The 22,956-nt window shown below is 45.4% G+C and overlaps 1 protein-coding gene across 1 annotated transcript in view; it reads right to left on the reverse strand.

Annotated features, from left to right (window-relative positions):
* NCAPG (non-SMC condensin I complex subunit G) overlaps nt 1-21,373 on the reverse strand; it is a 36,330-nt gene extending 14,957 nt beyond the window's left edge. Inside the window, exons 1-13 of the mRNA XM_029083272.2 lie at nt 21,349-21,373; nt 19,601-19,768; nt 17,051-17,254; nt 14,826-15,054; nt 14,318-14,463; nt 13,922-14,006; nt 11,122-11,314; nt 10,006-10,155; nt 6,365-6,505; nt 5,677-5,800; nt 3,965-4,054; nt 3,374-3,553; nt 970-1,080 (exon numbers count right to left, since the gene is read on the reverse strand). Of these exons, the coding sequence (XP_028939105.1) occupies nt 970-1,080; nt 3,374-3,553; nt 3,965-4,054; nt 5,677-5,800; nt 6,365-6,505; nt 10,006-10,155; nt 11,122-11,314; nt 13,922-14,006; nt 14,318-14,463; nt 14,826-15,054; nt 17,051-17,254; nt 19,601-19,711 (1,764 nt within the window). The 5' untranslated portion in view covers nt 19,712-19,768; nt 21,349-21,373. The remainder of the gene's footprint in view (nt 1-969; nt 1,081-3,373; nt 3,554-3,964; nt 4,055-5,676; nt 5,801-6,364; nt 6,506-10,005; nt 10,156-11,121; nt 11,315-13,921; nt 14,007-14,317; nt 14,464-14,825; nt 15,055-17,050; nt 17,255-19,600; nt 19,769-21,348) is intronic.
* Nucleotides 21,374-22,956: the final 1,583 nt, after the last annotated feature.

Genomic DNA, 22,956 nt, shown 5'->3' on the forward strand with positions numbered 1-22,956 from the left:
AGATGTATTGTTTGATCGGTGCTGTTTACTGAGTGCTTACCATGTGCAGAGCACTCTACTAAGCACTTCGGAGAGTATAATACCTGCCTACTAGGAGCTTACGGTCTAGAGGGGGAGACAGACATTAAAATTAATTGTGGTTATGTACATAAGTGCTGAGGGTGGGGTATCAAGTGCTTCAGGACTACTACAGAGATTCCTTTGTAAATGTCGGATTAACTATGATTAGAGAGAATAGAATTAGAGTGGTAATAGCTCTAAGCAAATTCCAATTTTCATCAAAAGGTAAGAATGAATATTGCTACGTTAATCAGCTAAATAGGTCTCAAAAAACTTTGACTTAGTTTACCAGTTTAACAAGACAAACCTTCTCAGCCCTTTTGCACTGTCTTTGGCTTGACTGTTTCAATAAATGCCTTATCTCATTTATTGAGATAAATGTCTTATCTCAATATCTCTCTGCCTCCTACTTAGTCTAACTACCTATCAATCTTGGTGTGTTTTTTTCCTCATCATTGATCAGTATATGTTTCTCTGTTTGAGCCCTGAGGATAATGATGGACACAGAGTTTATTTCCTGTCAATGAAAAGAGGAGGAGAATGCTTATCACCACAAATCCAATTACAGCAGTGGCTCCCTTGTCTAACATACCGAAAAGCTTTTAGGGAGGAAACCCTATTAAATACCTGGGGGCAAATCTAGATCCTCTTAGGAAAGAGCAGCAGACCGAAAAAAAAAATAAGCGTAGTCCCACCTTAGCTTCTCTGCTTTGAATGAACAGGGTGAAGATTTTCTTCATTCAGTTGAGTTTAAAACACCCTCAAAACTGTGAACATTATAAGACTGGCGTTTACCCAAGACACCAAGGGCTAATATTTTCAGAGAACTGCTTTCAGTCTTATCAATTCCAAAGAAGGTGTGTATAATAGGGAAAAAAATGAAAGTTTCCTAAGGATGTGCCAACTTACCAGAGATTCGATGATTCCAATCATCGTTGGACACAGCCTTTTCAAAAGAGGCAACTGTTTCAGGAGTTCATAACAAACAGTGAGACATTTCAGTAGGGTCTCCGGATCGCTCTTTAAAAATGAAAGACAAAAACAGGAAGATTAGGAGGAAGGAATGGTTTCTCTGAAAGCAGTTGCATAGGGTTCGAATCCCGGCTCCACCGCTTGGCTGCTGTGTGATCTTGGGCTAGTGACTTAACTTCTCTGTGCTCCAGTTACGTCATCTGTAAAATGGGGATTAATCAATCAATAGTTCTAACTGAGCATACTGTGGGAGGCGCACTGTACTAAGCGCTTGGGAGAGTTCATTTAATGTCAAAAAAAAATGGTACATTATTGTTTCCTTGCATGTCTCAAATCCAGAATTTAAGATGCAAATTGAGAACTGGAAATAAGACTTATTGAACACAGTTCCTTTTTCATTTAACTATAGTCTTCATTTCACCACTCTCCTCACAGCTTAGGCTCCTCTTATCAATTAATGCTTTTGAATTTTAATGCCAGCATTTCTTAGTGTTTTCTCCCTCTAAGATAAGACGACGGTAAAACAGCAAAGCAAAATTTACCTTGGCTCATCGCCTCACTCTCTATCTCTTCTATTCCCCCACCCTCAAACTTTGAAGTACACTCAGTTGTGCCGGAATGCACATTTTCACTATTCGTTTTGGATACAACAACCGAATTCAGGAAGGTTGTCACGGGAACACTTGTCTGTTGACCCAGCACTTGTTCACAGGAACATGACATTAACCACGGCTTGAGTACTACACGAGTCTTCCTTAAAGCAGGTTCATACAAGAATGCAAATCCCACATTACAGGAGCACTGGGTGAAGTCTAATGCAAAGGGACAGATTAGAAGTCTATTTCGATAGCTTTGTTCTCCAAAAGAAATGAGCACTCCAGAATGCTAGGATAAATTTTTGCTGAATAGAATGTGAAAGAGCATTCTGAAAAATAGTTATGTGCATATATATATATATATATACACACACATACACAGAAAGGCCTTTTAAACTAATTCTTAATCTATTAGTGCACGTGTACATTATTTGATCACGTAATTATGTTTATTGTGTTTTATCATGATAGATTTTTTCTTTATAGATTTATAAATATAGATTTATACGGTTTTGATCAATTTTTTGGATCTTGGTCATGCATTAATAAACTTTACATCATTTTTTTCTGGGGAACTACATCTTATTTAGTGCTGTTTTGCTTAATGCTGTATTTTCAGGGAACCAATTAAAAGTGCTAACGGAAGCTTTCAAATAGTCAGAGTTACTGTCTACCTTGTTTTCTTTTTCAGTTGAGCCAAAATACGAAAAAATGAAATCAAGTCTCCATTTGAGAAAGACGGCAAAGCCAGCAGTTAGGAGAATTTTTAAAGGCTCATGCAGAAGAGGGAGTAGAGCATGGTCAGATCCTGACTATTCTCCAACTTCTGCCCATGACTCATCTTTTTGCTTAAACTGCCTGCCTCCGTTTTCCTGTCTGCAAAATGGGGATAATTCCACCGTACCTCTCTCACAAGGATCTAGAAAGATGACTGGGTGTCAGGGAAAGTCAGGGAAAATGGTGTACTGAGCTAAGCTCTCCGATGCCAATAACTGGAGGGGTGATGGCATGAATGACATCTGCCCTGAACATAAATATTAAGTGGGTTATGAAAAATACAAGCACAGCGTGCAAGAGTTATCATCACGTGAAATACAATTCGTATTCCCGGATCGCTTTCCAACCCTTTCCACGAAAGAGATGATCATGCCTGCGGGAAAGACAAGGAGAATTAGAACACATCGAGAGACGGGTTCCGGAGTGAAAGAAAAGACGACGCTGTCCACAACATGCCAACTGTTCTGATAAGCAATCTGTCTTTGTTCTGATAAGCAATCAGCTGCCCGATGACAGCATTTCAAAACGTTTCAGTGATTCCCAGCAGCATCCAAAAGAGGAAGCTCTAGCTAGGCAAGAACATCAGTGGCAAAAAGAAATCTCATCGCTGTCCCTCACTAGAGGCAATGGAGGGTGACACCTAATTGTCAGCCAGAGCAACCCAAATCATCTGGGGCCACCGGGATAAATCGGGCCTCAGGGCAAGGAAGTCTAACAGTCAGCAAGACCATCTGGACTCAGAGGCCAACAGAGCTGCAAGGCGAGGCGGCCGAGGGACAAACTTGGGTGAGCTGGAGAAAGGACAGGTGGTTCTTCAACTGTGAGCCCCAGCCGGGACAGGGGTTGGGTCGGACCTGATTATCTTGTATCTCCCTCAGCGTTTAGTACAGTGCCTGATACACAGTCAGCACTTAAATACCACCATCATCACCAGCTTAACAAAAAAGCCAAGCAGTCTCTCAGAGGACCTTTTCCACGCATGTTTCTTTAATCTCGGGGGTCTCGACTTCTTTGATCAGGTCCTTTTTGGCTTTTTCCAGCGATGTTATTCTCTCTTTTAATACCGACGCTTGATTGAAGTGCTGCAAGGCAATGTATTCCTCCAAAGCATCCTTTGCTTCCATCAGCTTCACTTTCACTTCAGCCAGCTAAAGAGAAAACACCAAAGTGTTGAAAGAGATGACATCTGAAATGGGATTCATTTATTAATAGTCTTGAAAACTTAAAATGTAAAATATCTCACTGAACATAGTAGAATCGAGAGCTGGGGAATCAGACTGACACATAAATACTGATACATATTATGGTCTTTCTCCCCCTCTAGACTGTAAGCTCATTGTGGGCAGGGAATGTGTCTGTTTATTTTTATATTTGCACATCCTGATGAGGTCTGTAATGCCACTGTAGTTCAATATCTTATTTATTTGATGAATTGATTTTTTAAATGACAAAGTGATAAATATTGAGGCCAAATGGAGCAGGATTTGGACCCTCGCCTGGTCTGAGTAAAAATGGAATGTCTTTACTCCAGCATTTTACTTCGTTTCGAAGAGACTTGCCATGAGTTGTTTCTTTCCTTTCTCGACAGGATCTATGGGCACCTCAATGGCGACTATGGGTTCACGAATCTCCGAGATAATTTCTGCAACCTGAGACGAATAAAAGGAGAGTTAGTGGCTTCCTTTCTACCAACATCCTTCCTAAATGTGCCCTACCGGCAAGGATGGCCATACTTTGTTTTTTCAATCCAGATTCCATTAGCAAGAACACTCTAATTAGTGCCGCAGCAAGACAGCACACTGCTTTATGTCATTAACAAGCATTAGAAATTTTTGTTCTCAAAGGGGGGGGCGGCAGGGGAGGAGGAGAGAATCACAAAAAAATAAGGACCTGACAGAGGCTCTCAAGTATCCTTTGAAGAGAGGAGGTGGGAGCGGGGGTTGGGGGAGAGGAATTAGACGCACAAAGGGTCGGAAAATATTTTGAGAGGCAGAATGATGAGATGGCCTCAGCACCCTTGGATTAGGGGCCTGTGCTTTTTTTAAAACAATGGAAAAGGTCATCACTATCACTAGATGTTGGGCCTGGGAAATTCAGTTTCTTCCTCCTCCACTGTGCTTTCCCTAAGAGTCCCGGTTGGGCCTGGCCTTGAGGTATCCGTGAACAGGGTGTCGTCTCCCCCAACCCGCACGTTCGGCCCTTTCAGCCTCCTGACGAGAGGCTGTGAACTGGGGCCCGTGGCCCCAGAAAGAGCAGAAGCTGTTGGCCCGTCCAGAGCAACTGCCGAGACTGGAGCCCCCACCAGCCAACTTAGGTTAGCTTTCGCCATGAGGAAAACACAAGTTGGGCTGCACCGGGGCTTTGGACTCCCTCCCCACTCCAGTCCATACTTTGCTCTGCTGACCGAGTCGTTTTTCTACAAAAACACTTGGACACGTTTCCCCACTTTTCAAGAAACTCCAGTGGTTGCCCATCCATCTCCACATCAAACAAAAACGCCTCACCATTGGCTTTAAAGCACTCCATCCCTTTGCCCCCTCCTCACTCACCTCAATACTCTCCTACTGCAACGCAGCCAACACACTTCGCTCCTCTAATGCTTTCGCACTGTGCCTCCATCTCATCTATCTCACGGCCGAACCCTTGCCCACATCCTGCCTCTGACCTGGAACGTCTCCCGCCTCAAATCCGATTTTTCTCCCCCACTTCAAAGGCTTATTGAGGACACATCTCCTCCAAGAGGCCTTCCCTGACTAAGCCCCGCATTCTTCTTCTCCCGCTCCCTTCTGCGTTGCCCTGACTTGCTCCCTTTATTCACCCCTGCAGCACTTCCGTACATATCTGTAATTTATTTCTTTACATTAATGTCTTTCTCCCCCTCTAGACTGTAAGCTCATTGTGGGCAGGGAATGTGTCTGTTTATTGTTATATTGTACTCTCCCAAGCATTTAGTACAGTGCTGGGCACACAGTAAGTGCTCAATAAATACGACTGAATGAATGAATGAATGAATTTCTCCTCAGGCTCTGCCTCCTGCAGAATCCTAACTCCCTGCGTACCCTTGGTCCTCAGTATAGGACATGGAACTTGAATAGAAAAGTCAAAATTACTGCAAACATGGGACTCAACAGTCTTTCATTCTCCAAGTCCTAGATAAGGATGATATTTGACACTTCTTCCTAATTCTGCCTGATTTCCTACCCTTCCTCGTGTGACAGACTAAAAACCCACTGGTCTGTAAGTGTTCCAAGGAGGCAGAAAAACTGCTTACGATTTGTGTTTTCTTGTTGTCATCTTTGAGAATCCGGAGCAGTTTCTCAACCAGGGAGGACATCAGAGAAGTTGAAATTTTAGGAAGAACGAGGAGCTCTTGTAAAACTGCCAGCAGCCGCTTTCTGTAGTTAAAAAGAAGTGGTTTAATTTAGATTCATTGTGACAGTAACAACACTTGACCTCTCGTTTTTCATCTACTCTAAACTGAATTAAATCTGGCTGCGTTCTTTGCTCAAGGATCTGCAGGCATTAATCAACACCTCCTTCACCCAATCATTTTTGAAGGAACTATGCTTTCCTTCACGAGTCATTAAATGGAATCAGATAAAAGAGCTGAGGTGAATCAAACCACTAGATGTCATTATAAAAAAAGAATGAAATTCTACAGGTACCTAAAAAAGCATTTTAAAAATAAATAATTAATTTTTCACTCAGAAAAAAACAGGGGCATAAAAGATGTTGGGTGAAGAGAAGATCAAACCCTCCTGTTGAATTACTGTGGACTTCAACCACCTGCTTCGTGCTTTTTATGTCTTTAAAAAAAACAAATGGATTTAGAATCAAGAAGAAGAAAGCAGGTTTTCAGGGAAAAGGACAAGACAGTAAAAAGGATTTCAGCTCTTCCTCCCTTCACCCACTCTCCTGTCACTATATCGAACACGTAAAGGACATATTTGTAAACATACCTTCCTCCTTCTTCACTGGTATCCAGGCACCCAATCATTAAAATCAGCTGCTGACCTATAAACTCCTTTGTCATCAAATTTTCGATACAGGCAAAGTCTCCCCTTTGTTCTTCTGTAATTACTGGCATGCTCTGAAAATAACTAAACAAAGGAGTGTTGATTAGAGGCAGAATCTCTGCTGATAAATTCCAGGGGAGAGTTTCTCCCCCGACCTCTAGGTGAGGAAAAGGGTCTTTTTTATGTTATCCAGTTGAGCACACAAATAGAAATGTGAATAATTTAATCGCTTAGTTCCACTCAATAGTTCTACTATATTTTCCTGAACTTCAAAAAAAAAAATATCTTGAAGGCTGGAGCACCAGTATTTTCATCAAATAGGGCAGACTGTCTAAAAACTCAATTTTAAAAGCAAATTTTCAAATTGAGACACGTCTGTGGCCACCTTTAAACTATTTAAGTATGTTTTAAAGATTTCATGCCGATTTTTTAGATCTCAATTCAAATCTCTGCTCAAAGGAGGCGTTTACCTGAAATAATGGAGATAAAGATATAGCTCAGAGGGATGGAAAGCGACATTAAAAACATATGGCGGGAGTGTGTAGATGCCAAGTGGATTAAGAATTTAAATCCCAAACTGGGTAACCTGACTTGGCCAACACCACCTAGTACGTCCTTAGCTTTGGTGCCTGGGTTTTCCAATGTGAGGAAAAAATATTTCCCACATGGGCACAGGTGAATCTGAAAGATGCTGCAATACACTATTTCAAAAAGGCACACTGGAAAAAAAAACTAGTTGAAAAACATGATCAGTATTTGAAAGTGCCACGGTCTAAGGTAACATAAGCTTCACAATAGAGGGCCGAAGGCTGTGAATTTGGCTGATAATAGCTGCAGCGGTAAGCCTGTATCTGGAAAACGATCCTAAGTGACTAAGCATTTTCCAAGCTGATAATGATAATAATGATAACTGTGGTATTTGTTATGTGCTTTCACTGTGCCAAGCACTGTTTTACATGCTGTGCTAGATACAAGGTACTCAGGTTGGACACAGTCTCTGCCTGCGGGGAGCTCACGGTCTTAATCCCCATTTTACGGATGAGGTAACTGAGCCACAGAAGTGAAGTGACTTTCCTAAGGGCACACAGCAGACACATGGCAGAGCCGGAATTAGAACCTAGATCCTCTCACTCCCAGGCCCGGGCTCTTGCTGCTGCTCTCCCGATCTTACAGATCACAAGCCATTTTAGAACATGAATCAGTGACCTACATCACAAGTCAAGAATTATATAACTCAAACTTGAATGATTACGATAGGTGAATTTTAATCGATCGGTTGTATTTATTGAGCACTTACGATGTGCACAGTATTGTACTAAGCACTTGGGAGAATATAATATAACAGAGTTGGTCAACATGTTCCCTTCACACAAGGAGTTTACAGTCTAGAGGGGGAGAAAGACATTAAAATAAATAATGTATATATGCTGTGGGGCTGAAGGTGGATGAACAAAAGGAGCAAATCCAAATGCGAGGGTGACACAGAACGGGGAGGGAGTAGGGAAAAAAAATGAGGACTTGGGAAGCCCTCTTTGAGGCAATGTGATTTTAGTAAGGATTTGAAGGTAGGAGAGTGATGGTCCGTCAGATATGAAGTGGGAGAGTTCCAGGCCAAAGGCAGGACACGCGTGAGGCGCTGGCGGCGAGACAGACGAGACCGAGGTACAGTGGGTACGTCGGCACTAGAGGAGCGAAGTGAGGGTGCTGGGTTGTGTAGTGGGAAATCGGCAAGGTAAGATAGGAGGTAGAAAGTAGAAATACTGACTGATTGATTTGAAGCCAATGGTAAAGAGATGTGGAGGTGGATGGGTAACCACTGGAGGTCCTTGAAGAGGGGGGAAACATGGACTGAACATTTTTTTTAGAGAAATGATCCGGGCAGCAGAGTGAAGTAGGGACCGGAGTGGGGAGAGACGGGAGGCAGGCAAGTCAGCAAGGAGGCTGATGCAGTAGTCAAGGTGGGATGGGATAAGTGCCTGGATCAACCTGATAGTTGTTTGGATGGAGAGGGAAGGGCGGATTGAATAGTTACAGTCTCCCATCACCTCCTACCGAGGCAACAGTCCCTCCCCTCGACCATGCCAAAAGAGTCCTGGCCCTAAAACTTGTGCCTCAGGACAGAGGGAATATAGAAACAAACCAGCTCCCCCATTCCCATCCAACCTTCACTATCTGGGGCAACTCTTCCGGCATATCGTTCCCAAACCCAATGGCATCTGTGGGTTCAATTGTTTATTCCCGTATGTGTAGATTTGGAATTCCGGGGCCTTCTTCGGCTACTTCAATTTCATTCATTCATTCAATCGTATTTATTGAGCACTTACTGTGTGCAGAGCACTGTACTAAGCGCTTGGAAAGGACAATTCGGCAACAGATAGAGACAATCCCTACCCACCAACAGGCTCACAGTCTAAAAGGGGGAGACACACAACAAAACAAAACAAGTAGACAGATATCAGTAGCATTCAATTTGAGGAATCTTACTCTGACACTCGGTCCGGACTATCCCAACCACCCTTGGTAATTTAGAAAATGAAGAATTCTTTTTTTTTTCTTTTTTACAAATCACAGACTTTTTCTTGGTGGTGCCTGCAAAATCTGTCCCCAAGAAAATGAACTCTCCAATTTGGGTCCAGAATCCACCAAGTCAGTAACTACTGTCCACCTGGCCCTTGGGTTGCAGCTGAACAAACACATTCATCACTCAGTGTATGAGTTTCTCTTTAGCTGGGTGTTTGTTTTGGAGGTTGGGGGACTGAAAGAGGGCATTTTCTTTTTTTGCGGATGCGGAAAATACGGCAATATGCTCATTTCAATAACCGTGCCCTAGTTGGAAACTTGTGGCCCTGAGAATTTCCAGTCTGTTTGGGCCCACTGAACCAAGCTGTCTCAATTTACATTTATTATTTCGAAGGGCCACAGATTCCTGCAGCTGATCTCCTGGGTTACCTGCCTTTTTTTTTTTTTTTAGACCATTAAACAATTCAGTACTATGTTGACTTTTGCCTTCTGAGTCATTTCAATCAGATGTCAAGCAGCCCTTTGATATTTAGATTTTGCAATCCATCAGTTTATCTTTTAAAGGCTGAGATCTTGGGAGCTGATCAAAAAAAAAAAAAACAAGCCCAAAAAACATTGAACCAAGCTAGGACTCTTTTTATGCTCTGCCCCGGACCCCGAGTTATAACCCTAGCTGACATTTTCTCGGTGGTCCATGGATTTAGGATCCTTTGGGGTGATTTTTCCAGACGGCCAAGCTAAAGCAGACGGTAAAACCAATATTCTGTGATGTAGTTTTACTTGTAAGATAATGGACTCAAAGGATACAAGGAAATCACACTGCTAGACTATTAAATCAATGGAAAGAACCAACCTCAAAATACAATGCATTTTCTCCAATCCGATGAAAAAAATGTTTTATGACAGCAATAGGGTCTTGAAGTTATGCCCCTGAGGCACAAAAGTCCAGCTTGCCCCAGACTTGGAACATGGTTTAAATTCCGTATTTACGTAGATTGGGTACACCCTATTTCGATTCACTTAAACGCTCATTTTCTCACAATGAATACAGAAAAGATTTTTACCTGAACAGATACTCTGCATACACAGCAGGTTCTGGCAAAATCTGTTCCAGAAAATCTTCGCCTTCATCTCCTTTTGATTTCAGGTACTCACAAAGGGTCCTCCAATACACAGAGTTCTCAGGATTTAAGGTTTCCACTGGAATCATTTTGCTTTAGGAAAAGAAAGGCCTGCTGTCAATTTACAATTACTTATAACTGATAGGAGAAAGCAACGTATAAGGTTTATATGGTAAAGCAGTTTTACTTCAAGTTCATTCTTCCTCCTATATAAAAGCAACAAAGATTTTCTTCATACATGTCCCACAGGAACAGACTCATTAGCCTTTTCAAAAATTGGTTAAGTGTGTGGACAGCTAAAAGAAAGTTAAAATAGAGAGCGGACAGGACATGATCAATTTTAAGCAGGAAAAAAAAAGACATCCACATATAATTTAAAAAAAAACCCAAAGGTTGGCAAAAATAACTCAAAGCCCCGAAGCTCTCTCGAGTTAAAAGATGAAGTGTAACCACAATAATTTGACCATCACACACATGAAGAAAAACAATGTCCTGTGCTTAAGTTTCTGAAATAACAAAACCCTGTACTGACAGAGCAAAACTAAGTGTTTGCTGTCCTAATGATGGCTGAAGTTCACTTATGGGTATGTGACAAAAAAAAAAACAACCCACGGAAAAAGAAAAGCCGCTCCTCAGTCTTACAAAGGGTAGTATGTTGCAGTTCTCCTTCATCCACCTACTAGCTCTGACCCGTCACCTTGAAGAAATAATAATAATAAAAATAAATGATAATAGTGGTATTTGTTAAGCACTTATTATGTGCCCGGCACTGTTCTAGGCTCTTGGGTGGATACAAGCAAATTGGGTTGGATGCAGTCCCTGCCCTACCTGGGGCTCAAAGTCTCAACCCCCATTTTAGAGAGGAAGTAACTGAGGCCCAGAAGTGAAGTGACTTGCCCAAGGCCATACAGCAAAGAAGTGGCGGAGCTGGGATTAAAACCCATGATCTTTTCTGACTCCCAGGCCCGTGCTCTCTACCTGCTACGCCCTGCTGCTTCCCCATACAAGGCACTTCTTCCCAAAACCCTTAATGGCGAAATGGATTCACCCTTTAAATACCTGCCAGCGATGTCTTTGAAGTTTTGCACCAATTCGCTCAGAGAAAGAGATGAAAATAAGGCAGTGAGCACTAAAACTGCCACTTCAGGGCAGTTTTCTACATCCAAACGGTGAAGCAATTCCAAGATGTCTCCATCAGTGAAGGACAACCAGGCTTGAAGAACTTTTTTCTGCATCACTTCTTTCACAGCATCTGTTCAGACATTTATTTGAAAATTAGCAGACACGTGCACACACACACACACACACACACACAAATCTCTGTGTTATCACTATGTTGGGCTTTGAAAAATTTGGTTAATTTATTTTCCTGAACTCAATTAAAAAAAACAAGTGCTTGAAAGAACCGCAACTGACCACAGGAAGTGGATGAGGAAGAAGGGAGTACAGTGTGAAATGGAAGAGGATTTGGAGCCGGCATAGATAGAGAGGAGAAGGAGCACGGCCTGGAGGAAAAAGCAAAGGCCTGGGAGTTAGACAACCTGGATTCTAATCCCAGCTCTGCCAATAAGGGCTTTTTGGTTTTTTTTTTTATTTGCTAAGCACTTACGACGTGCACGGCACTGTACTCAACACTGGGGCATATTCAAGGTAATCAGATTGGACCCCGTCCATGTCCCGCCTGGGGGTCACAGTCTTAATCTTCATTTTACAGATGAGGTAACTGCGGCCCAGAGAAGTTAAGTGACTTGTCCAAAGTCATATAACAGACAAGTAAGCGCACGACGGGTCTGGGAGTCAGAGGACCCGAGTTCCAATCCTGATTCCGCCACCGGTCTGCTGTATGACCTTGGGCAAGTCACTTAAATTATCTGGGCCTCAGTTATCTCATCTGTAAAATGGGGATTCGATCCTACTCCCTCCTTAGTAGATTGTGAGCCCCATGTGGGACAGGGACTGTGTCCAAGCTGATTCAGTGCTTGACACAGAGTAAGAGCTTAACAAGTACCGTAATTAAGTGGCAGAGCCAGGATTAGAACTCCGGTCCTCTGACTCCCGGGCCCACGCTCTTTCCGTTAGGCCACGCGGCTTTCCTGCTGTGTGACCCTGGGCAAGTCACTTAATCTCTCTCTGCCTCAGTTTCCTAATTTGTAAAACGGGAATTAAACATCTGTTCTCCCTCCTATTTAGACTGTCCCTCGTGGGACAGGGACTGTGTCTGACTTGATAATCTGTACCTAACCCGGCACTTAGAACACTGCTTGACACATAGTGAGCCCTTTATAAATCGCATAAAAAAAGGTGGTGCAGAGAAACCAAGATGGGTGCCTGGTTTCCAGTTTCCTCTTCCAGGCACAGTTTCTCCGCTCTACTTATTGAGGTCTAAGTAGGACAGGGACTTGCTCTGATTTGATTATCTTGTATCTACGCTAATACTTAACTTAGTGCTCTGCACACGGAGGTGCTCAATACAGCCACTGACAGATTTTGGAACCAGTACAGGAAGCCAGTAGAGGATATGAATTCTCTTTCCCATTCAAAATCTCCCTCAAGTACAGGAAAATGCCAGCAAGCCATGGGAGACTGCAGAGTAGTTGTGCGAAAATGTCAGCCAGGGAAAAACCGTGGAGTAGACCAAACGAAGAGGCCGCAATCCACAGAAACTGGTGAGAGGAATGACATTAAAGTGGGATCTAATCCCGGCTCCGCCACCTGTCTGCTGTGTGACCTTGGGCAAGTCACTTAACTTCTCTGGGCCTCAGTTCCCTTATTTGTAAAATGAGGATTAAAACTGTGAAGCCTATGTGGTACAGGGACAGTGTCCAACCTATCCTGTATCTACCCCGGAGCTTAGAACAGCGCCTGGCACATAGTCAGCGCTTAGCAAATACCATAATTATTATCTTTCCCTCGGCATTTGGAACTTTCAGCAGAAAAGAGAAATTTGAACGCTACATGTGAGAAGTCCATACACTCCCAGTTTATGTAATATATCTATGTAGTTGAAACCGGGAAAAGTTAAACCAAAAGTCTAGATTCTACCTGAGCTCCTCCTTCCAGGTGGGCCCAGAAACCTCCCTCATTAACAGTTGGACCACGGTTTCTGCGTACCAAAAGGAACTCAAGGGCAGGGCTGGCAGAACAAAAATGCCTCTGGCAGGAAAATCAAAGAGAAAGGGGAGAGATCTCTTCCCAAGAGCAAGCTTCCTTCCTGGTCAACTAATTCCTTTTTCACCAACTCTATCTCCCCAGTGACCCTTTGACATAATCCGGTCTCAAGCCTTGGATGGACTAAGGAAGCTTCAGTAACAGAAGAGAGGGATAGAGAGAGACAAAGGAAGTGGGAGTGACAAAAGAGGAAGGGAGGGAGGAAATAAAGAGTTCATTCTAACAGCAAAGACTGTGAGCTCCTTGTGGGCAGGAAACATGTCCACGAACTCTATTCTTTTGAATTGTCCTCTCCCAACCTCTTGGTACACTGCTCTGCGCACAATTAGCACTCAAATACCAGATTGACCCAGACCACCAATCAATACTATTTTTACCCAATTTCACTAAAGCCTGATTTGTTAGGTTCTGGCTCCATTTGAAAGGTGCAATCCCGCGATGGGCCTTCTGATGACCTCACAGATCTACTAAGGGAATTGTACTGTCAGAATTCATCGAAAGGAGGAGGGCAGAGCCGTCACACAGCCCGGAACTTTTGGGGGAATATGGATTGATTGGGTGGGGACCCTCCAAAACCAACCCCATTGGCTTTTTGTTTATGACGATCTGGCTCAAAAGGCAGTAAAGACGCTATTTTTAGAGTCTGCTTTCTCCGGGGCCCAGAGCCACCAACCTGTCAGACAAACCATACCTGATCGGTCACTAAATCCTTGTTGAAGAAGCTTTACCCTCTGGGCTATCGACAAAACTCTCATATGAACTTTTTCAGCTAAAATCTGAGGAAAAACAAGTCATAAAATTAATTTTCTCATTTAAAACACGAAATCGTCGCTAGTCGGTGGACATTCCACAACTAGAGGAGTCTTCTCCCCAAGGAAACCAAGGCAATTTCATCCTCCCTGTCTAAACCGGCGCTCTTAATACGTACACTAAATGTAATTCGTGATTCGCTTTTATTGAAGACATTTCTCTTCTAGGCAAATGATGACTACTACTAATTTTGTTTTTGTAGCTGAAATGTCATTTTCAGTTTTTTAAATAAGTATATATCTTGGAAACATGCCCACCCGAGAGGATTCCCATTTACCTGGTAAGCCAGCTTCCTGACAGCTTCTTTCACATCCCTGGTACGTTCTATGATTTTTGACAAAGTCTTTGCTGATAGTGCGATACATGACAACACTGCCCGTCTTACTTCTGGATTTGAATCATTCTCAAGCAAGGTAATAAATGCTGAAAAAGGAATCAAACAAAATACATTTAAGCACAGTAAAAGGGAGCCTTTGCTATCTCTCTGGCATAAGTGGAAGATCCATTTGACACAACGTAGCTTTTATTTGGGCCCACGTTTTAATTTAAATGGACTATACTGGATACAGAAATGGACTCCTTTCTGTACTTTATTACTTCACTTATGTTCATTTTCACTACTACTTCACAACTTAAAGAAGCTAAAATACATCCCAATTGGATTAAAACATTAAAAGCATTTTGGAAAAAAAAAACTGAGTCATCTTCTACTCCACATTTAGTGTGTAAAAAATTCAACTGCTAACAAGAAAATCTGTACACCCCAAACAGGAATCTGCACTCACCGTTTACCACGGGGCAGTCACTGTCCTTGGGATCCTGAAGTCTCGAGAGGGCGAGGACCGCCTGGATTCGCACATTCGGTGTCTTATCTTTCAGCCTAACAAGCATGGCTTGATTGATTTTATCAAACAGATCATCATCGATCAGGGCATTTTCCGGCATATTTCCCAATATCTTATTTATGAGCTGGCACACTCTAAATCTAACGGCGTAGCTATTGACTTCATGAGACTGAAACAAAAACGAACGTGAAAGATTATTCCCGGGCATCTCATACGATATCCACATCCCATTTTATTTTCCTCGATCGACAGTTAGACTCTCGCTTACATTTTTAATATTGAACGGCCCCCAAAAATTCTAATGCATTTGGCAAGTTATAAAAGGTTACTTAAATTCATATCGACGTACCCACACCTTACCTGCCCTATATTTTATACAGTAAATGAAAATGCTCATTAAACAGATCTAATCAGTGGAGTGGACAAATTGCAAAGTATTCCTCTCCATTAAGATAATAATAATAATAATAATAATGTTGGTATTTGTTAAGCGCTTACTATGTGCCGAGCACTGTTCTAAGCGCTGGGGTAGACATAGGGGAATCAGGTTGTCCCACGTGGGGCTCACAGTCTTAATCCCCATTTTACAGATGAGGGAACTGAGGCACAGAGAAGTTAAGTGACTTGCCCACAGTCACACAGCCGACAAGTGGCAGAGCTGGGATTCGAACTCATGAGCCCTGACTCCAAAGCCCGTGCTCTTTCCACTGCGCCAAGAAGATATATGCTCTCCCCGATCACCTTTCCCTCCCTGAGAGAATTCTACAAGGTCCGACAATATCTATATAAAAACTACATTATGCTAAAACACCAAGTGCTTGAAAAATCGGTCTCAACCGATTTTAGATCCACGTTACTGCATGAAATTTTAAATTTTAGGTTCTAAGGAAGGGGGTGATAATTTTGCACCACTGGAAATTTTCTTGAATTGTGCCAATTTACATATCCAAAATCAGAGGCTGTAACGTAATTCGGAATGCCTAAGGGACGACAAACCCATTCTCACCTTTAATTATGTCTCTGCTCTGGAAAATACACCTACGCTTTGTTTTTTAAAAAATATCTGCCTTATGACTTTTCCCACTAGCCTTTTTTTAATGGTATGGGTTAGGTTCTTACTATATGCCAGGCACTGTACAAAAAGCTGGGGTAGATGCAAGCTAATCAGGTCCCTGTCCCGCATGGGGGTCACAGTCTTAATCCCCGTTTCACAGATAAGGAAACTGAGGCACAGAGAAGTGACGTGACTTGCCCGAGGTCACAGAGCAGACAAGTGGCGGGGTCAGGATTGGAACCCAGGTCCTTCGGTCGCCTAGGCTCGTGCTCGATCCTGCCCCTGGCTCCGGACCCTCCCACGGCCCCCGCTCCCCGTCGAACCACACCGCAAAGCGCTTGGAGATGGTGACCCAGGCAGGACCACTTGCCCAAACCGGTGGTCCCGGCTCCCTCTCCCCGTCAGCGTCAGACCTCATCCTGCTTTGTTTCAGAAGAGCAGGGGGAGGCCAAGCAGCATCAGGCCCTCCGGACTGGCAGCAATGGTGGAACGGGACCACCCTCGGCCAGAGGGGAGCAGGAAACTCCCCCTGGACCCATGCGATTCGACAGTTCTTGCCATATGCCATGTGCACCTACGTCCTTATCTTCTGTAGTATTTATTGTTTTCATTGTTTCAATCTCTCTCCTTAAATGGCCATTCCCAACTCTTCCCCTTCCTTATCCTTAGATCCTGAGCCCTTTGGGGCCAGAGACCCAATCAAAAATCATCCAAGTATTTTTGCTCAGTGCTTAGGGCAGTGCTTTGCACACAATGGGCACTTAATAAAAATATTATCAATATTACTGATCTGGATAACCTTCTCAGGAGTCTCACACATCTGATGTTTAAATAACAGAATTTTCTGCAATCTTAGCGCGGTGCTTTGCACACTAATCTGGATAACCTTCTCAGAGGAGTCTCACACACCTGATGTTTAAATAACAGAATTTTCCCCAGTGCTCAGGGCGGTGCTTTGCACACAGCGGGCACTTACTAAAAATACTATCAATACTGCTAAGCTCCTCCCCAGAAGAGCTTCAAACTATCTGCTGCTAAAATAGCAGCTCTCTGGCCAGCTCGAATTCTGGAACAGGCCACGACAATCAACACCCCCCCCCCTTCACAATACCTCCAGGAGAAAGCTGAACAAATAATTCACAAAGGAATTTTCGTCTCCGTCGTCGTCGTCGTCTTCCTTCTCTGACTTGTGGAAGGAATTGGCAAAACTAGCCACGAAGTCTATTACTCGCTCCACGGCTGGTTCCCGCTTGTAGATGATCATGGCGTACTTGAGGTGACGGATGAACTCCTCGTGAAAAACCGCCCTGTCCACCTGAAAGACGAAACACCTTTCTGGAAAACCACGCTATGGCCGCCCCCGTGTCCCTTTAATGTTGGAGCACATCTATGACCCCAAAGCTCAGAGTTGGAACCCCTTGCACCGTTGCGGGGTCTGGAAGCACGATGGAAGGTCCAACTCGCGGCAGATGAATGAACGAGCTAGAAGGCAGCTAGGCAGACCTACTCAGAGAGTCTGGGAAGCTGCTTGAAACCAAGTACCTTCCGTCAGTGATTGGGAAGGAGACAGGGAGGGGAGGAAAGGAGAAGGGAAAAGGACGTTTAACTTTCCTTTTCCCTTCGCCTCTGACTTTTGGGCTCTTACAAGAGAGACAGGCTCACACCCCTCTACCACTTCTGTAGCCCGCAGCGTGGCTCAGTGGAAAGAGCCCGGGCTTTGGAGTCAGAGATCATGGGTTCGAATCCCGACTCTGCCACTTGTCAGCTGTGTGACTTTGGGCAAGTCACTTCACTTCTCTGTGCCTCAGTTCCCTCATCTGTAAAATGGGGATTCAAACCTGTGAGCCCCACGTGGGACAACCTGATTCCCTTGCGTCTACCCCAGCGCTTAGAACAGTGCTCTGCACAGAGTAAGCGCTTAACAAATACCAAATACCATTACCCTGGAGGCAAATCTTGAAAATGCGGCTCTAATAAAAATAATACTGATGTGGGTATTTAAGCGCTGACTACGTGCCAAGCACTGTTCTAAGCACTGGGGTGGATACAAGGTCATCAGGTGGTCCCACGTAGGGCTCACGGTCTTCATCCCCATTTTACAGATAGGTAACCGAGGTACAGAGAAGTGACTTGCCCAAGGTCACCCAGCTGACGAGCGGCGGAGCTGGGATTCGAACCCATGACCTCCGACTCCCAAGCCCGGGCTCTTTCCACTGAGCCCCGCTGGCGATACTTTCGGGGTAGTGGGACACCTCTCCCCTCTCTTTGTGTGGCTCCAAGGACCCCCCCCCCACCCAGGTCAATCTCAAAACAAAGTTTTGGGCCTCTTTCTTTCAAGTAGGTTATAAAAAAATTTAGAGCTCAAGCCAGAAGATCACGCAAATTGATCGAAGGGAATCTCTTTCAAGATTTTTGCTGGCGATTTGGTGCGCTGGCCTAGAGAATGTAACCGGATCAAAAAGATGTAAATGGTGGGAAAATTCAATTCTCATTCATGGTTTAGGAGCAGGAAATGTGTTTGATCTTATAGTAGACTCTCCTAAGCGCTTAGTACAGTGATCTGCACATAGTAAGCGCTCAATAAATACTATTGAATGAACGTGGAGGAGCCGGGATTAGAACCCAGGTCCTTGGGAGTCTCAGGTCCTTGCTCTGTTGCACTAGCTCTTTTCATCCTCTCTTTCCCTCCTCATTCATATCGTCTTTCCGAAAACAAGCAATTTCGTTTTCCTATGAGCTGTGGTCGGGTTATCGAAGAACGTCCCGTTATCGGGGGAAAGGGGTAAGTAAGACCGTCGACTGCGCTCTCTTCAGACGCCCATTGCGGAAAGAACGTTTTCTAAATCTTCATCGGAGTCCGGCCCGCGTCTCATAGTGAAAACAAACATTATGGGAACATGGCCTGGATACGGATCAATCTGACGCACTGATAGAAGTGGTTTGGAAGCTCCAAACGGAAACTGCCACGCCTTGCCATCCTGCCTCCATGAAATGGTGGGTTTTTTCAGAAGTAATGCCAAAATAACGGAACGCTTCCTGCGGCTCTTCTTTAAACTGCACATCCTTTCTGATGTGCTCATTTCCTGAATTCTAACACCTCAAGCCATTGATTACTTTGAAGAGATGGGCAGAGGAGACCCGACCCTTCGAAGGTTGATCTCAAGGCCTTGAGGGGGGGAAAGGAATCATATCCACTAATTCCACGTACTCCCCTAAGCGTTTAATATAATGCTCTGCGTTCCCGAAGTGCTCGCAACAGAATACTGCCGACTGATGATCAACCCGAAGAAACGAAGACGGGCAACTTAAATACTAATTCAGGGGATGAGATCGATCGGGATCCCCCCTCCAGTGGGATGAGGAATCTGCAACTCTCAAAATAGTCCCTGAACGTGAATTCCCTTGTGAGTCACCGAATAATAAAAAAGGAGACCATCTACATTTGACGGTCTTTGTTTTTTTTTTCGGTTGGTTGGGTATGCAAACTGGAACTTCTCAATTCCCTTTCAGAGAAAATTCTCTACTTTCTGAATGACTACCGGGAGCCCTCTAATTCTCAGGCAAAGATCAGAGGAGGCCTTTTAGAGCTCCAGAAGATGGCTCATTCGCCAGTGTTCAGCCGGGTCCCTCCGGAAGAAGAGAATGAAGTCAGCTCATTTACCGTGTTATAAGTTTGGCTTAAAGCCGCCATCAGTTTCGCGTGGTTCTGGTGAGGTTGCTGAGCCAGTTGGAAGGTTTCTTTAATCTTCGACAGTTGCTTCTCTGCCTCCATGGCTGCCACACAGGAAGGGCCCGCAATCAAACCGTCAAAGAGCACCTTTCCCCGACCCTGTGGAGCGAGGCGGGCTGATCTGAGTTAAAGCAGACCGAAGAGGAGTTTATAGAAATAATGTAGGCCTGGGCCCTGAAAGAGTGACCGCTTCTAGGGGCTACGCTAGGTCTTGGGAGGAGGGAAAGAGAGGATGAAAAGAGCTAGTGCATCAGAGCAAGGACCGGGGACTCCCAAGGACCTGGGTTCTAATCCCGGCTCCTCCACGTTCATTCATTCAATAGTATTTATTGAGCGCTTACTATGCGCAGAGCACTGTACTAAGCGCTTAGGAGAGTCTACTATAAGATCAAACACATTTCCTGCTCCCAAGGAGCTCACAGAACCACTCGGTGGCGGCAGGGAACCCTCCCCAGCGCTTAGCCCGGTGCTCTGCACCCAATAAGCACTCAATAAATACCCCTGAACGAAGCAGGCTGCCCTTCCCCCATTTTCTTGGGCTAACCAGGCCTATGCACTGTCAGCTCATTATTATCGTCATCATCGATCCTACTTACTGAACGTTTACTGTGTGCAAAGCACTGCCCCAAGCGCTTGCGAGAGTCCACTATAAATTAAGAACAATAATCGTACTTACTGAGCGTTTACTGTGTACGAAGCGCTGACCTAAGCGCTTGGGAGCGTCCACTATAAATTAATAATAATAATCCTACTCATTGAGGGCTTGTTGTGCGCAAAGCGCTGCCCCAAGCGCTCGGGAGCGTCCGCTATAAATTAATAATAATAATAATCGTACGTATTGGGCACTTACTGTGTGCAAAGTACTGTCCTAAGCGCTTGGGAGAGTCCACTATACATTAATAATAAACTTACTTATTGAGCGCTTACTGCGGGTGAAGCACTGTCCTAAGTGCTTGGGAGCGTCCACTACGAATTAATAATAATTGTACTTATTGAACATTTCCTGCACGCAAAGCACTGTCCTAAGCCCTTGGGAGAGTCCACTATACATTAATAATAATAATAACCCTACTTATTGAGCGCTTACTGTGCACAAAGCACTGTCCTAAGCGCTTGGGAGCGTCCGCTATACATTAATAACGATAATAATCGTACTTATTGAGCGCTTACTGCGCGCAAAGCCCTGTCCTAAGCGCTTGGGAGCGTCCGCTAGACATTAATAACGATAATAATCGTACTTATTGAGCGCTTACTGCGCGCAAAGCCCTGTCCTAAGCGCTTGGGAGAGTCCACTAGACATTAACAACGGTAATAATCGTACTTATTGAGCGCTTACTGGGTGCGAAGCACCGTCCTAAGCGCTGGGGAGCGTCCACTACGAATTAATGATGATACTATTCCTACTTATTGAGCGCTTACTGCGCGCAAAGCCCTGTCCTAAGCGCTTGGGGGCGTCCACCACGAGGTCTCAGGGCTTCCCCTTCCGTGAAGAGGCGGCGGGTCCGCTGGGTGGGGGCGGGGGACCCCGTCGACCCTCCCCAGCGCTTAGCCCAGTGCTGTGCCCCCCTTCCCCCCCCCCCGGGGGGGGGGGCGCTCAGTAGATAGCCCGGGCGCGGGGATGCGCAGAAGGTAGTGAGCGCCCCCGGCCCCGTTTCCCGCCCCGCCCCCCGCCCCGCCACCTCACGCGGCCTTGGCGCCTCGGCGTTCAAAACGGACCGGAAGTGAGCGGTGCACCGGAAGCGGAAGTCGACAGGGGCGGGAAGCCGTGGCCGGACGAACTTCCGGCCTCTGCCCGACCGTTGGAAGGGCGGGCGGCTGCGCCTGCGCGAGGCGGAGCGCGCGCCGGTCGCCAGGGGCGCCGGTTGCCAGGGGCGCCGGTCGCCAGGGGCGACGGTCGCCACGGACGCCGCCAGGCGCGGTTGGAGCGGCGGCGACGGGCCCCACCCCGGGCCAAGAGGCCGGGGTCCTGGGTTCCAATCCCGCCCGCTGGCAGCTGGGGGACTCTGGGCAAGACGCTTCCGTGGCTCCGTGGAAAGAGCCCGGGCTTTGGAGTCCGAGGTCATGAGTTCGAATCCCGACTCTGCCACTTGGCAGCTGTGGGGCTGTGGGCAGGTCACCTCACTTCTCTGGGCCTCAGTGACCTCATCTGTAAAATGGGGATGAAGACTGGGAGCCCCCCGTGGGACCACCTGATTCCCCTGGGTCTACCCCAGCGCTTAGAACAGTGCTCGGCACCTAGTAAGCGCTTCGGCTCAGTGGAAAGAGCACGGGCTTTGGGGTCAGAGATCATGAGTTCGAGTCCCGGCTCTGCCACTTGTCAGCTGTGTGACTGTGGGCAAGTCACTTCACTTGTCTGTGCCTCAGTTACCTCATCTGTAAAATGGGGATTAACTGTGAGCCTCACGTGGGACAACCTGCTTACCCTGTATCTACTCCAGCGCTTAGAACAGTGCTCTGCATATAGTAAGCGCTTAACAAATACCAACATTATTATTATTATTATTATTAAGAGGCCTTCCCAGACTGAGCTCCCCCCTTTGTTTCCCTCTGCTCCCTCTACCTGCCCCTTCACCTCTCCTCCCCCCTTTCCCTCTGCTCCTCCCCCTCTCCCATCCCACCCCCTCAGCACCGCACTCGTCCACTCGACTGTCTATATCTTCATCACCCTATTTATTTTGTTTAATGACATGTACATCACCGTCATCACCCTACTTATTTTGTTTAATGAGAGGTACATCACCCTGATTCTATTTATTTGCCATTGTTTTCATGAGATGTTCTTCCCCTCGACTCTATTTATTGCCATCGTTCTTGTCTGTCCGTCTCCCCCGATTAGACCGTAAGCCCATCAAATGGCAGGGACTGTCTCTATCTGTTGCCCATTTGGCCATTCCAAGCGCTTAGTACAGTGCTCTGCACGTAGTAAGCGCTCAATACCATTGAATGAATGGAAAATGGGGATGAAGACTGGGAGCCCCACATGGGACCACCTGATCGCCTGGTATCCCCCCCCTCCCCAGGGCACATATTAAGCGGGCTTAACCAATAATAATAATGTTGGTATTTGTTAAGCACTTACTATGTGCTTACTATGTACACTGTTCCGGGGGAGATGCAGGCTCATCAGGTGGTCCCACGTGAGGCTCCCAGTCTTCATCCCCATTTTACAGATGAGGTCACTGAGGCCCAGAGAAGTGAAGTGACTTGCCCACAGTCGCCCGGCTGACAATTGGCAGAGTGGGGATTTGCACCCATGACCTCTGACTCCCAAGCCCGGGTTCTTTCCA

Source organism: Ornithorhynchus anatinus, chromosome 18 (genome assembly GCF_004115215.2).
Source record: "Ornithorhynchus anatinus isolate Pmale09 chromosome 18, mOrnAna1.pri.v4, whole genome shotgun sequence".
NCBI lineage: Eukaryota > Metazoa > Chordata > Mammalia > Monotremata > Ornithorhynchidae > Ornithorhynchus > Ornithorhynchus anatinus.